Source organism: Doryrhamphus excisus, linkage group LG1, assembly GCF_037039965.1.
Source record: "Doryrhamphus excisus strain RoL-2023G ecotype Guam linkage group LG1, RoL_Dexc_Guam_v1.1, whole genome shotgun sequence".
Lineage (NCBI taxonomy): Eukaryota > Metazoa > Chordata > Actinopteri > Syngnathiformes > Syngnathidae > Doryrhamphus > Doryrhamphus excisus.
In genome coordinates this window covers 10,010,076-10,026,030 of record NC_136357.1, presented here as the reverse complement: position 1 = coordinate 10,026,030, position 15,955 = coordinate 10,010,076, and the positions used below count along the sequence as shown (strand labels likewise).

Sequence of the window (15,955 nt, the reverse complement as noted above, 5' to 3'; positions counted from 1 at the left end):
ATGATACACGTAATATAAAAAATTTGCTTTACAAAAATGACAAAAAATTACATCCCCCCCCTGCAAGAATAAAGTCATAATAATATGAGAAAGGTCATCATATCACCATAATAGTCATAATTTGTTAGAGTAAGTAAGAATAATGCTGCATTATTAGCAAAATATTATGAATTCAATTATTATACAAGAATGACTATGTATATAACATTTTGAGTAAAAAGTTTGTTGCACTACTGTACTGTTTATTACATGAATGTAGTGCTTGTTGACTCTGCTCAATAAGAAACAGCTTAACAGTCTGTATGACAAATGTTTTCCTTCAAGTTACCACTTTTCCCCGAAAAATCCAACTACTATTACTTAAGTGACATGATGTCCTTTTGGTTGTCTGTGTGGCCCTAATACTCCTCTTATTACAAGTACATGAAGTGTATGTATGACATGATACTGTACATGCAGGCTGGATGTGGTAGAGCCATTTTTGCTCCACCTTATCTTACCCTGAAATAAGAAATGACACAGATAAGCTAATTAGGGAGATAAGAAAGAAATCATTACAGCGCTGAGAAGCTCCATTTGTAGTGCTGAGATTATTCATTTCAGTGCATGGGCTAAATCATAAGCATAAGCAAACGTCCTTCATATTTATATGATTCTAGCGTCCATTGGGGGATTATAATTGGTAATCAAAATAGTATTTTCATACAGGGGTGAATCATGGACAGACATCTTCAGCTATGGTTCAGCTCATTGTCTTTTTGTTGAACTCCGACGGCATGGTTGCTCTTTTGGCTGTTTCTTAATGCTTACTACTCATAGAGGGGTGACAACTGTTCCAACATGTGGGCATTGGGGGGGCGGGGGTGGGGGGCATTCAGACGATGCTGCGGGAGCCACTAGAGTTACGCCTGCGAGTGAGAGGCATAGTGTGATGGAGTGGCATGGGCGAGTCAGGCGGGCAGAATTGATGTGGGTGGTTGTAAGGGGGTGGGGGTGGCGGCAAAGGGGGCTGGGGCCCGTCCCCTTCCCTGACGTGCACAGGTGTGGACAAGGCTGACTGAATGAGCTGATGGGCGGCCGGGCCTTGACTGAGAAAGGCCTCCATGCGGCCCCGCCCGCTCTGGTCCACCACGATGACCTTGACGATCTGCTGGCATTGGATGAGCGTCTCCGGTCGGAGCTCGGCAGCCTGAGCAGGGCTGAGCAAGGCGGGCGGGGCGGTCAGGGCCAGGGGCGTGGCCTCAACGCTGGGCTGGCTCAGTTGGTAGGTCTGCAGCCTGTTGTGAATTGACACCTAGTTTAGGAACAGCCAGAGAACGCATGAGGAGTTACCAGCCTGAACACAGCCTTACGCAGCCCTCTGGTGTGTCACGCACGGGGGCATGCAGGCATGCACGGAGGTGGAGTGCATAGTGAGCGCATGCAACACACACACACTGACTCACTTCTTTTTTCACCCTAACTCTAAAAAGTTTGGACGTTGTGTAAAATGTTAATGAACACCAAATATTCTTATAAGCATACGTATAATACATTCACAACACAAAGTGGCACATATTTTATACATAACAGCACATAATGCAGTTCGATTCCACTCTTGGCCATCTCTGTGTGGAGTTTGCATGTTCTCCCCGTGCATGTGTGGGTTTTCTCCGGGTACTCCGGTTTCCTCCCACATTCCAAAAACATGCTAGGTTAATTGGTGATTCCAATTTGTCCATAGGTATGAATGTGAGTGTGAATGGTTGTTTGTCTATATGTGCCCTGTGATTGGCTGGCGTACTCTTGCCCGAAGACAGCTGGGATATGCTCCAGCACCCCTGTGACCCTCAAGCGGTAGAAAATGAATGAATGAATGAATATGTTTGGTATATGAGTGGTTAGCATGTAGGCCACACAGTCAGACCTGGGGTTGATTCTCTGTGTGGAGTTTGTTCTCCCCATGCATGGGTTTTCTCCGGGTATTCCGGTTTCCTCCCACATACCAAAAACATTCATGTTGGGTTAATTAGTTACTCCAACTTATTCCATATTCTGATAAACAAATAAACATAATACGAACTTTGGTCCATAATGCACATTTTACACAGCATCCCAACTTTTTTTTCCTATCACGCACTTCCCTAAAAAGTGAGGAGAGGTGGTGGGTGGGTAGGTGGGTGTGTGTTTATTCTGTGTGGTCAAAGGTAGAGGGTCTCGTGTCAGGATAGGGGATAGAGGTGACACCGAGGGCGTGGTGCCTCCACGGGGGACTGACATGTCTAAAAGGACTAGCCCAGATGGGGAAGAAATGGTCAGAGGGAGAAGAAAAGGAGAGAAGAACACAACAACAACTCATGGCTGTTTATTAAAGACACACACACACACACACACACACTGTGGATACACTAACATCAAGCCTCGAGTGCCGATACAGCCTGGCTTACGTTGGCTTGCAAAGGCTTATAGAGTGAGGCCGCTGGCAAGAAGCAGCTGCTGAAGAATGGACGTCAGCAGAAAGGCGGCTCATCCATTCATCCACTCATTCACCCATCTAGTCATCCACATGTGAGCCACATCAGCGTCACAACCTCACGGGCCTCTCAGCACCCTTTGTATCCTTGACAACATGGCGGTGATAAGCCTCGGGCACAGCTTTTTTTTTCTATTCTTTCTTGTCGTTATTAAAGCAAAGCAAGAAGTCGACTTTCTTCTTTGAAAGATGAGACTAGTCCCTCCCTAACAAACACACACACACTCAAAACACTCACAGAGCTGAACAAGCACGCACTTACCTGAGGGAGACAAGAGTGGTTTTGGCACTTACCTCCACTGTGTTATTGTTGCCTGTTTTATCGTACACGTCTTGTTGACCTGTGGGCACAAAATCAACAGGCAGTATGTGGAAATCAGGACCTCCACCAAAGGTGTATACAATTGGCACCAATGACGTGAGTGTATGTGGAGTGGAACATATGTTCATTTGATCAACTCCGTGTCAGTTTCTGCAATCAGCAGCGTGCAGTATGACAACAATGAGGTAGCCCATAGTAAGACAGGAATCTCTGTCCTGCTCAAAGCCAGTAAACTCCAGGTACAAAGTTAAATGTTTTATTAAAAAACACAATAACAATTTAACATCCATCCATTTTCTATATCGCTTATCGCCGGGATCCACCCTGGACTGGTCGGATGATTTAACTTGCTGGGACCTTGTGTGGAATTGAACTCGGGTCTCCTAGCTATGAGGCCTTTGTGCTAACCACTCAACCACCGTGCAGGAGATTATAGCTATAGGTAATGTCGCTCATACAAAGAAAGACCAACCCAGTACTGCAGGAAGTGGCAACCAGACGACAGTAAAGTGTATTTTTTCCCATCACATGATTCACTACCACCGCCAGCCTATGTTGGAGATGTTAAAAGATTTAACACAAAGTCTGCATTTAGGCCATTTAGTCAACCCGTTTTTATATTTGGACTTTTTAAGCCAGTTGTGGGAAAATGTCCATTTGCCAATCGTGGCTTCTATTCTACGTGTGTGGGCATCACCTGTCTGTTGAAGCAGCAGTAAAACTTGTCCACATCTGGGCGGCCTTAAAATGGGTTGGAGGAGGATAAGAGCAGACGGCTGGCCATTCAACTTGTCAATCTTCCCAAATGTTTTTCAGGATGGGTCGCCCACTACGTGCTCGCACACAAACATCTTAGCTGCTCTAGCAAGCACCTAAGAATACCAGAACCAACCATTTCTTTTTCTCTTTTTAGTTATGCATAATTTTACTTTTAGAAAACACAAAAGTGGTAACAGTCTTGGAAACAATAATGAGTTGAGTTTCCATTTTCCATTAGAGCTGTCAAATGATTACAATTATTAACAATGCTTTTCAGATTAATTAATCATGATTAATCACCATTTGCAACTATGTGTGAAATATGACTGTTTTTACTGTATTTCATTGAAAGACATATAAATAACAGGACATGATTATACTGGATGTATTTGTGTGTATCAAATGCTCCAAATGAACTCTAACTTTAAATCAAGCTAAATGATAACAGTCGTACGGTGTTCGAGTGGTTAGCATGCAGGCCACACAGTCAGGAGATCGGGAAGACCTGGGTTCAATTCTCCGCTTGGGCATCTCTGTGTGGATTTTGCATGTTCTTCCGGGTCATAAAGTTTCCTCCCACATTCCAAAAACATGCTAGGTTAATTGGCGACTCCAAATTGTCCATAGGTATGAATGTGAGTGTGAATGGTTGTTTGTCTATATGTGCCCTGTGATTGGCTGGGAATATGTTCTAACATTGCTGTCTGATCAAAAAACATGACAGATCCAAACAATATAATCATTTTTACACAAAATCTGCATCTGAGCAGTAGTAAATGTTGCATTAGTTTTCTACAAGGAAACCTGAAGCATCATATTTTTTTATGTTTAATGTACAACTCACAAGACAATGTCACAAGACAAATCTGTATACTGTATTTTCTGGACTATAAGTCGCTCCGGAGTGTAAGTTGAACATGGCCAAAATGCATACTTACATAAGTATGGCCAAAATAAAGGCCAAAATACATACATAAGTTGCACTGGAGTATAAGTCGCATTTTTTGTGGGTAATTTATTTTACAAACTACTTAACTAAAACAAACATTACGTCCTCTTGGAGCAAGTTCTAACAATAAAAGAATAGAGAACAAGCTGAGTAGGTGTAAGATATGCTAACACAATGGTTATTCAGCTACACAAACAATAAACATGAACAGAAAAGGTGTCCAGTGTTTATGTAACATAAACAGTTTTTTCATTTATAAGTCGCTCTGGAGTATAAGTCGCAGGAACAGCCAACCGAAAATACGGTGTATGATTTGTGACGTCACTAACTACCTAACATTTAAATGATCTTTAACCTTGGCATATTCATGTCTCCTCGGCTTTTAATCAGTGACAAGCAGTTGTCATTTTAAGCATTTTTGTTACATACAGGAATCTTGCAAGGAATAAAAAAAATACTTATTTGGTTTCTTTCCTCGGTAAGTGAGATGAGAAGATTTACGAGGCTTAAGTTTATCAAAAAAATGACCACAACTTTCTGTTTGCTTTAGGGAAACAAATTTGTGGCTAAATGCACCTGATCATAGCTGTCACAGTGCTGACAAGAGTCCAGTAAGCATCTGCAGCCAGTAAATAAACAGTCAAGCAGACTTCAGCTTATCAGCTTAGGCTTCACTTTCTTTTGCATAGCTTATATCATTGAAAAGTAAACCAGTAACTAAAAAGGTGCTGCCGATCAATTTTGAATTGAAACTTGACAAATCAATTGACTTCAATGCAATTGGCAAGAGGTGTCATATTGGTGAAAGTATATACATGTAACCCATGTCTTGCCACCACCCTAATGAGGAGCAGTCATATGACTTGGTCAGCTGACGGTAGGTCCCCTCCTGATTGGCTGTCTGTGCTGCAAGGAAGCACTAAAGGGCCAGCAGGTGCAGGTAATCAGTGGCTGCTGCTGTGGCTGATCAACAAGCTACATGCTCACAACCCTCTTTGATATCCATACCTACAGAAAACAACTTTGCAGTAAGCCTTTCCATTTCACCGGCCATGTCTGCGGCCGCTATGTATATATTTCAACTGCTAAACTCATTGAAAGACCGTAAAGTGGGATGAATGCCACAAGTGAACTTTTACTGAGATTATGAAGGATGGCCATCTACCGCTTTTCCTCACGAGGGTTGCGGGGGTGCTGGAGCCTATTACAGCTGTCTTCGGGTGTGAGGCGGGGTACACCCTGGACTGGTCGCCAGCCAATCACAGGGCACATATAGACAAACAACCATTCACACTCACATTCATACCTATGGACAATTTGGAGTCGCCAATGCTAGGTTAGTCGCCAATTAACCTAGCATGTTTTTCGAATGTGGGAGGAAACTGGAGTACCCGGAGAAAACCCACGCAAGCACGGGGAAAACATGCAAACTCCACACAGAGATGGCCGAGGGTGGAATTGAACCCTGGTCTCCTAGCTGTGATGTCTGCGCGCTAACCACTAGACCGCCGTGCCGCCCTGTTGGATTATTTACCGGTAAATTTTGTAAAGTTGACTGACATGCTAACACCTGTTTCTGGCCGGTGCAGGTCAGGTTTTTTTAGACGGCTTTGGTCCTACCCCAAGCAAAGGAAGCTTTGGCAGCGAACGGGTAGGACTGTCTTTCCTTTTGACTCTGTGGACTCAAGGATCGAGGACCATTCCTCTAGAGTGGCGTTCCTAAAGCCACCATTATCCCAGAGACTCGTAAAAACTGCTATAGCAGCTACTTGACCAATATTGCTGTGAAAATTTACTTTTATCATTTTGTTCCCTTTGTTCACAATATGTGATTTCACTGCAAGTACCTGTTTCCGTGTCTCATTCACACCAGTTCAGACTCCAAAGAACCATTCTTCTGCGGTGTTTAGTGAGAGCCCTAAAATCACCCCCTGCTTCATACAATATGTGTGATGGGAAATTTTATATTTCACAGGTATAACGTATGTTACACATTGTGTGAATTACTTTACGGCCTTTTGTAGAGCTTCAACATTTGCATCCGAGCACATCCTGCTGTCCCTTCAAGGATGGTGGGCCCAGCAGGAGGCTATCTGTAACCTGGGGTTAGGGTCAGTGTTGCAGGAGGTCATTCTTTGATCAAAACTCTACCTTCACGAGACAGGGGACATCAAGAGGTCCCACCAAATGGTTGACCCTAGGACAGGGGTGGGCAAACTGCGGCCCGGGGGCCACATGCGGCCCACCAAGTGTTTGAATCCGGCCCGCCAGTTGCTTTCTAAGTATTTCAACTTTTAACATAAAAACTGGCCACATGACTTGCAAGTGGAATGTCTTATTTAGTTAAAAAAAACAACAAAAAAACTAAACAAAACTGTCAAATGAAATGACATAGTTTGATGTGGTCTGATGTTTAAAGTGCTCCTGAAAAAAGGGATATGAGAACATACAGCTGATAGTATAACACTTTTACACATAAAATTAGACAAATAATTCAAGGAAAATTATAAGCATAAAATAGTGTGTGTGTGTGTGTGTGTTAAATATATGTTCTGGCCCCCCGGGCAATTTTGTTAACTCAATGTGGCCCACGAGTCAAAATATTTGCCCACCCCTGCCCTAGGAGGTTACCTCGCATGGGTGTGACAAACCGTGCCAGAAGACTGGGTGTGTAGGCTAACCCCCATACATGAGGGTGGCATCGGGGGAGTGACATGAATGTCTCTTTTCTATTGTAATATAATTTGCATGCTATGGAGTATAAAAGTTCCCGCCAAGAGACCACTCTTGGCCAGACACCTACAGACCGCCATGCATACTGTGTGTTGTCTGACCCCTTTGTTTTGCAAAGGTAATAAAAACTGCCAGTTATGTATTTATTTCAGGCATTCTCTATCCTACTTAGGATGATAGAAATCTTTTCCACAACATATGTAATTTGTGCATAAACCTTTGTCACACATTTACAGAGTTTTGGGTTGTGATCAAAATGTTTTTCTAAGTCATCCTAGGACAAACTAGAGGTGCATGTTTTGACCAATTTTCACTCTGTTGTGATGTACAACGAACATGATATGCACAGTACCTGAAGGGGATCCGTGTCCTGTGTGCACATCCACTTGGCCGCCATTTGTGTGTATGCTGTGTGGCTGGATGCCTTGTTGCCTCTCCAGTTCCCCTATTAACACCAGAAAACAGCCAGCTGTAGATATCCGCGTGTTTGTTTGTATATACTAGCACAGTAGTTCCACTCCTTACACTGGATGTGTATGTGCTCCATCTCATTGACCTCGGAAATAGCCTCTCGGAGCTCCTCTGCAAACTTCCTGAGCTCCTCCCCGCTTGGCGAGCAAAAGCTGACCAGCTGCTTCTTCTCTGAGGTAAACGGGCTCAGCATGGTGACGCCGTGGGCATAGTCTGGTAGGAACAGAAACACAGAATGTTTTTCAAAAATGTGCAGCAACAACATTTGGTTACATTTGAACAATGTACGGAATACAAATAATACAAAATGCTTTTTTTCTTTCATCTGCATTTTACATTCATTGCTGAAGAGGTGAAACTGCATCCCCAGAAGACCCATTGCTTTACAGAAAGTGTATGATGCTGAACTTTTCTTCTTAGGGCACAACTTCAAGATCTGGAGACACACACACCAAAAAACACATAAAAATACTTGAAAGTTGCAGACTAAATAAAAGAACAAGAGAGAGCTGAAGGAATCAAATATGTTTCACTGGAGGGTGTAGGAGCATATGTTAGACTACTGGAGTATGCTCACCAAGAGCAGGTCATTGAAGAGGAAGACCTCTCTCTGGAGCTGCGACAGTTTCTGTTTGTGAGGTTTGTTGGCATCGGGAACCTCAAACAGGCGACAGCAGCACACCAGACGCCTGTGGGGTACAGCCAGGATCTGTGGAAGGTACCGGTGGGTTAGTGGGCAAGCAGTAGATAGGTTGTAGCAAGTACTTTATGTCTGATCAGGTTAGGTAGGTGGGGGGCAGGTAGGTAGGGTGAAAATTACCAAAATCTGCACCAATACTCATTCATTCATTCATTTTCTACCGGTTTTTCTTCACGAGGGTCGCGGGGGGTGCTGGAGCCTATCCCAGCTGTCTTCGGGCGAGAGGCGGGGTACACCCTGGACTGGTCGCCAGCCAATCACAGGGCACATATAGACAAACAACCATTCACACTCACATTCATACCTATGGACAATTTGGAGTCGCCAATTAACCTAGCATGTTTTTGGAATGTGGGAGGAAACCGGAGTACCCGGAGAAAACCCACACATGCACGGGGAGAACATGCAAACTCCACACATGAGAAGATGCCCCAGGGTGGAATTGAACCCTGGTCTCCTAGCTGTGCTATTATTTTTCTGGTTAAAGTTCGTCGTTATTAAACCCCAAAGTTTGGTCCCATAAGTTGGACTGACAATATGCTCTACAAAACACCCAATGTAACTTTAGGGTTTTCACCAAATCACCCCAAAATTTGGTACACATGTTTACAGGACTGACAAGCACATGTCTGTAAAATTTTAGTAGAAACATGGTCGACATTAAGCAAAACATCTTTGTCAGGACAACTGCCCATAAGTAAATGATTGTATGTCTAATGATTATCAAACATTAATGATATCAATATTACATATGTCTTTGCATGTCTTCCATAATATTTTGACTACAACCTCAACAAAACAATCGGGGGCGCCACAAATGTCATTTAGTGTCCAGTTTCTCATTATATTAGAAAGTGGGGTTCATTAGTAGTTCGGAAGCACTTGGGGAGTGTGACCGATCTTGCTTGCTGTGGGTGGAATACATAAAAACACACCGTTCACACCGGGAAGCACAAATCCAAGGAAATACAGCTGGAATAGTTGCAGATTCTGGAAGATTTTGAAAGCTTTCTGTGTGGGTTATTGTGTGTAACTGCTCTATAGGAGACCACAACTCAATACAAAAATGAGCATAATAGGTCCCCTTTAAAATAAGCTAAATTCTCTAACATAGTATTCAAAAATAAAATACCGTATTTATATTTTCCCTCATTCACGTACATCAATGACCTGGAGGGAAGCAAGTTTCCAAAAACTTGAAAAATCATCTTAAATTGGTCACTATGGTAACAAATCGATCTAACATCCCAGTGTTTGTAATGTAGATATGTAAATTAGGTATCTAGATAAGGTATTCGGTACTACAGTATAGGCAGTAGTATATAAGCAGTATTTTAGAACGTGGGCACCCTCTGGACAGTTGGTCGTACTTACAGTTTTCAAGCCCAGGATGGACTGCTCCACTCGGCTCACATAAGTAACATGGTCTTCATTGGACCTCAGCTCTCTTTGCTGGATCCTCTCATAAATGCCCGCCACCATCTCTCTGGGGATGTCTGCTCCATCGTCCACACCTCAAAAGAGCAAGCATCCAAATTGGATGGTTGAGATTAAATCGAATACAGTCGACATGGGTACTAACAGTCATATTCCGGCGTATGTAGTTTCCCTGACAATGAAGCAGCTCGGAGAGCAGAGATTGTGTCGGCAGTCGCTGCTGTTGACTTAAGAGAAGTGTGCTGAGTAAAGGTAAATAGAAGTCAAACTGCTCTGCTGCCGAGCGGCGCTGAAGCAGAGCGGAGGTGATGAGATGCTTCTGGAAAATATGACCTCGTATCGTTAAATCTCAATGAGCCGCAATTAATTGGGCACGTCACTGGGGAAGAACATTCAGGATTCAAGGATATCATGGATGGTAGAGGCGAGGCGAGCGAAGCGAGGCCTTTTGGAGAAATTGACTTCATGTGACTTGCAAGAGAAGTCCAATCAATTAAAGTTGGCTTTATTCGAGTAAATGTGTGCATGTCCATAAATGCTCCACTTGATGAAAACAACAACATAAATAAATGTGCACTCTCTCACCTCTCAGATTGCGTATGAAGTCGTCCAGGCCCATCTTGCGTTGCGGTTTGATGTTAGGCGAATACATGTCAGTGTTGAGAAGGACGACGGCAAAGGCCAAGATGAAGATGGTGTCGGGGTTGTGGAACTGCTGCACCACATCAGGATTACACATACAGTAGCGCTGGCTGTCAAGGACAAAACAGGACAACACACATGGACATAAATATAATAATGTTTAAAAATAAATAAAGTAATCATTGTTTTCAATCGATTCAAGCCAATTTATACACAAAGAAAAGTTTACAAAAGAATAGCATAGGTTAAAGAATCCTTCATGGGTTGACAGTTTTGGATTGTGTATATGAAAATATATGTAAATAAATAACGCCTTCAGGCATATCAAGTATTTATTTTATTCTCTTTACTCGCTGCATCACACTGTAATCGAGAAGCATCCACTACAGAGAGAATATGGAATATAGAATATATGACTGGCCACAACACCAGCTGCATCTGCACACTATCATGTTATGAATTCCTGGCTAAAAAACATGAGCGACATATTTCAATATGACGCAGCACACAGCTACACTAAACTCCAAATAGTAAATATATGGTTTAATATTTAATTTTCAACAGTATGAATCAAATGTGACCTTGCTTATGCGGGTACTTAATGAATTAGTCATTGAGGATATAATGTATAGGAAAAAATGAAAACTAAAACCTGTAAATTGCGCTGACTTTAATATGAAGTGTTGCAGTATATGAAACGATGATGAAAAATACTTTAATATTCGTTCCACCTCTCTTGAGTAGACCTTCAGGGATGGACTGAATATTAGAAACACCTCTCAGAAAGTCTTTGTGTGTCCTGAAGCGCATTCTAACTTAATGAAGCGCCCCCTGACTTCACGCTTCATGACTTTATTGCAATGCAGCTTTATCCTCCCGCCAACTCCGCCACATTTTCTCTCGCTCCTTATTTTAGGATATTGTTTGTGAGCTGCTAGGAAGTCTTGGGATTTTCAGTGATACCATAGGGCGCAATAACAATAACAGCAGCCAGGGAAAAGTGCAGTAGGACAGTCGGTGCAAATAATGAAGACTGCGAAGGCAGCATGAGACTTGAATTGGAAATGGTCTAATGGTCATTTCAATGGTGACTGACAACAAGGAACATTGATGTCATCATGAATGACAATGACAGGACGCATTTGACAGTGCAAAGTGCTTTGGCCCTTGGTGAAGTAACGCTACACGTCATGTTGGCTGCAGCAGAGATGGTGCAGTTTGTCGTTTCCATCGCTGCCCACAGGCTTCACAAAGTCTCACTTGCACCTCCCTCCCCAACTCTTTTACTGTCACATACGCTTACCCAGCGGTCCGTTTTAACAGGAAGGAGGCTTTTATCACGACAGCTAAGACAAGACAACGACGTGGAAAGCGGGTTGCTTTGCTGCATGGCACTGTGGACTTGTCACTGCATATACGTAGATAGGTAGATACGTAGGTAGATAGGTAGATCGATCCTATCATATACAACAGATCCCCGCTGTCTGGGAAGGAGGTTACGTGACAGGATATTTCTGACCCCACAACTCTCAAAGCCCCACCTTTCAATACAATTAAACTGCACATTTTGGAGTGGTCTTTTATTGTGGCCAGCCTAAGGCGCACCTGTACAAGAATCTTGATATGCTACATCTGTGAGGTGGATAGACGGAGAAGTGCGCCCTAACAAATTTGTGAACAATATTTGAGAGAGGGAGAAAAATTTTTTTTGCATAGATGTTTTTTACATGTTTGACTTCAGCTCAGCGCGCAGACCTCACAGCTAGGAGACCAGGGTTCAATTCCACCCTTCACCCTCGGCCATCTCTATGTGGAGTTTGCATGTTCTCCTCGTGCATGCGTGGGTTTTCTCCGGGTACTCCGGTTTCCTCCCACATTCCAAAAACATGCTAGGTTAATTGGCGACTCCAAATTGTCCATAGGTATGAATGTGAGTGTGAATGGTTGTTTGTCTATATGTGCCCTGTGATTGGCTGGCGACCAGTCCAGGGTGTATCCCGCCTCTCACCCGAAGACAGCTTGGATTGGCTCCAGCACCCCCCACGACCCTCGTGAGGAAAAGCGGCAGAAAATGAATGAATGAATGAATGACTTCAGCTCATGAAAGAAAAAAGGAAATTAAAAAGGAACCTAGTGAGAATAAGAGACATGGAAAATGGATGGATGAATAATAATAGTATGTCATAATAAGGCACAGTTGAAACCTGAAACGATAAGCTTATAACAGAATACATTTTTTTAATTTTATTTCTGCAACGATCCATGTTCCACAAATGGCCCCTGCAACACACCTTGAACACCTATGCATGTTTCTGGTTCTGTCGCTGGTCAGGAGTTGTGTTGCATTGTGGTGGGGTTTATGCAGTTGTAGATATGAAGATACTTGGTTGTCATGGTACCATTATTAATTTTGACGGTTATTGATGGTTATGCTGCAGACAAGTCTGAGCTCTGACAAATCTGAAGTAGCTTTGATCAAACTACAGCTAACTACCACATATTAGGTCACATTTTAGTTCTCAAAGAGCCATTTTTAGCTTGTCAACATCTCTTTTTTGTCAAATGGGTTATGCTTATGTTCAAAATGATTTCATTTAACAAAACTGTAACGTGTACCAGCTGGTGTAGCTGTCAGAGAAGCACATTGGTAAACCTGACACCCTGAGAAACTGTACTGGTGCTTTTAGCTCGTTGGCATTTACCAGGGATTTGTGGATGCGCGTTTGAACCCTGTCCAGAGTGCATGCCAGAACTGTGCTTACACTCATCACATTTGTGAAAATCTTTTGTGTGGTTTTTGTGTAATCCTGGATAATGGTGAAGAATGTTGGGGTAAAAAATATCCTACTTGCTTCACACAATGAGCACACACACACACACACACACTTCTTGACTTGCCTACTTGATGTAATATGCAGCATGTCTTGATGCAAGACAAGCTACAGTGTGCGCCTGAATGCATCACTCCAACCATAACTGCATGTTTATGTGTGAATAAACAGTCCTGTTAGTAAATAACCCACCGCAATAATGTGTGTGTGTGTGTGTTTGCGTGTTGTTCACTCTTGGCTCTCCTTCTTATGTCACCAGTCTGCTTTGAACACCGGCTCTCTGGCCTCGGTATGATCATCATGTTTGCGTATGAAGGTGGCACGCCAGCTGGCACAAACTATGTAAAAAAAAAAAAAAAGACTCCCCACGACAAGTGCAACACACTTCAACAGATGACATAACAAGTGTTACGTAACACACATGGCATCTCATGTCTGGATGTCCTGATAACACCGGCTCACTCCTGACCTATACTCCTAGCTACAGCCATGCACACACACACACACACACACACACACACTATGTCTATGATGACTGGTGAATGTGTAATATGCACCCAAGGGCCCAATGTGATTAACCCATGACAACACTGCAAGTTCTGAAATGTGTCTATAGGTATGAATGTGAGTGTGAATGGTTGTCTATATGTGCCCTGTGATTGGCTGGCAACCAGTCCAGGGTGTACCCCGCCTATCGCCCAAAGACAGCTGGGATAGGCTCCAGCCATCCTGTGACTCTTGTGAGGATAAGTGGTACAGAAAATGGATGGATGGATATGCAAAATGTGAAAAATATCAATTACCCTCATATCATTCTCTTGTTGTGTATGCAACCCTGTGGTCTGGAGGTGTTGATTGAGCTTTGTGCATTCTGTGTTCAGTTGGATATGTTTCCTTCATATATCTGATTGTGTCAAACACTCACACTGACTGCGGCAAAAAGAGAATAAAAATGCAATATTCAGGTAAAAGGGTGCCCTTCAGCTTCCATCTGGATGCCGGCCAATCAGAACAGCTTGTTTCTAACAGAATTAATTGAGGGCCAGTATTAAAGACAACATCAATCGAGAGCAAGACCATGCTAGTCGTCATAAAGTAGGATGAGATGGAGGTCACTTTAAGGAAAACTGCACCTTTGGGGAATTTTGGCCATCTTCCACAATCCTTATATGACATAAAAACGTCTTTTACTTTTTTGTGTTCTTTCATTCATTTTCTACCGCTTTTCCTCACGAGGGTCGCGGGGGTGCTGGAGCCTATACCAGCTGTCTTCGGGTGAGAGGTGGGGTACACCCTGGACTGGTCGCCAGCCAATCACAGGGCACATAGAGACAAACAACCATTCACACTCACATTCATACCTATGGACAATTTGCAGTCACCAATTAACCTAGCATGTTTTTGGAATGTGGGAGGAAACCAGAGTTTTGTGTGTTCTAAGGATATAAAAACAGATAAAAAAAAATGCAGCTCAGAATGCTACTTACACTGGTCTACAAGCTAAATGCTTCCAAAAGAAAAGTAGTGTTTCCAAGTTTCCAACATACAGTATTGTGTCAAAATATGAAATTTATTCAAAATAAAGCAAAAATGGTAGTTTATCAGAAGGTACAATCTCATGTGAAATCTCTTGCTGGGAATCACCAACTCCAAACACGTCTGCCTGAGCTTGCCTCATAGAAAGATTTCCTGGGTGCAAAAGCTAAGAACCGTAAAGAGAGTGAAGCAAAGCTGTGTTGAGAGCAGTAGTGAGTGCAGGAGTGCATGTCCATATAAGGAAGCCTGGCTCTCTGTGATGTCATAAACAGCCAGTGTTAGAAAGAGCTCTCTGAAACCGAGCGTTCGGAGCCATCCCAAACTTTTTTCCGGTCTCACTTCCAAATGTGCAAACCCATTATCTGACCATTGGCATTGTTTAACATGATAATACAACAACATTTATAGGTCAGAAAAATGCATTAAAAAAAGCAAAAAAGCATAGTATAATTTTTTTCATGTACTAGCACAGTAGTTCTTATCCAAACAGCAGAAAAAAGGTAGCACAATAAATAGTTTTCTCCAAAAATGTGTTGATCCTCTTGCACAAAGGACACACATTGCGTATTTCAGTGACTCTGGCACATCTATAACACTAAATCACAGCAGCAATTTTCCCCCCATTTGTCCTGCAGGCACTTTACGCAGGATACTTCCAGGATGTTTCAAGGGCAACGCTGCAGAGAATATTAGTCTGGCCACTTCCTTCCCTTTTATAGTTTCAAACACTTTTTTGACACAAAGTAAAAAGCTTTTTTTGTTCTTCTCGACCCACAAAGGGCCAGTGAGAACTACACTAGAGGTGAATTTGCAAATGCATTTGTAAAATGAGTCACCATTGATGGCGTATTCATTTGTGCATTTGCATGATATCGTATAAACTTGCAACACGTACAAACAAGTACAAAGATGTTTCTACAAAGTGTCACTGAGAGGTTAGGAAGTAGAGACAGCATCTATTTTGGTGCCTGTATGCATCTGCGGTATAATTGGCTGACAATCAAGCACACAGCCGAATTCTGCCATGGTTACAGGCAATCAGTATAATTTGTTAATCATACAA

The 15,955-nt window shown here is 42.7% G+C and overlaps 1 protein-coding gene across 2 annotated transcripts in view; it reads right to left on the bottom strand.

Moving 5' to 3' along the window:
• Positions 1-743: 743 nt before the first annotated feature.
• The window catches only part of iqsec3b (IQ motif and Sec7 domain ArfGEF 3b), a 36,858-nt gene continuing 21,646 nt past the window's right edge, over positions 744-15,955 (bottom strand). The window contains exons 8-15 of one of the 2 annotated variants that reach the window (XM_058075530.2): positions 10,469-10,635; positions 9,821-9,960; positions 8,324-8,455; positions 8,083-8,182; positions 7,801-7,959; positions 7,628-7,720; positions 2,807-2,853; positions 744-1,294 (exon numbers count right to left, since the gene is read on the bottom strand). In XM_058075530.2, coding sequence (XP_057931513.2) covers positions 875-1,294; positions 2,807-2,853; positions 7,628-7,720; positions 7,801-7,959; positions 8,083-8,182; positions 8,324-8,455; positions 9,821-9,960; positions 10,469-10,635 — 1,258 coding nt within the window. In that variant the 3' untranslated portion in view covers positions 744-874. The remainder of the gene's footprint in view (positions 1,295-2,806; positions 2,854-7,627; positions 7,721-7,800; positions 7,960-8,082; positions 8,183-8,323; positions 8,456-9,820; positions 9,961-10,468; positions 10,636-15,955) is intronic. The other variant, XM_058075528.2, reaches the window with a different exon arrangement.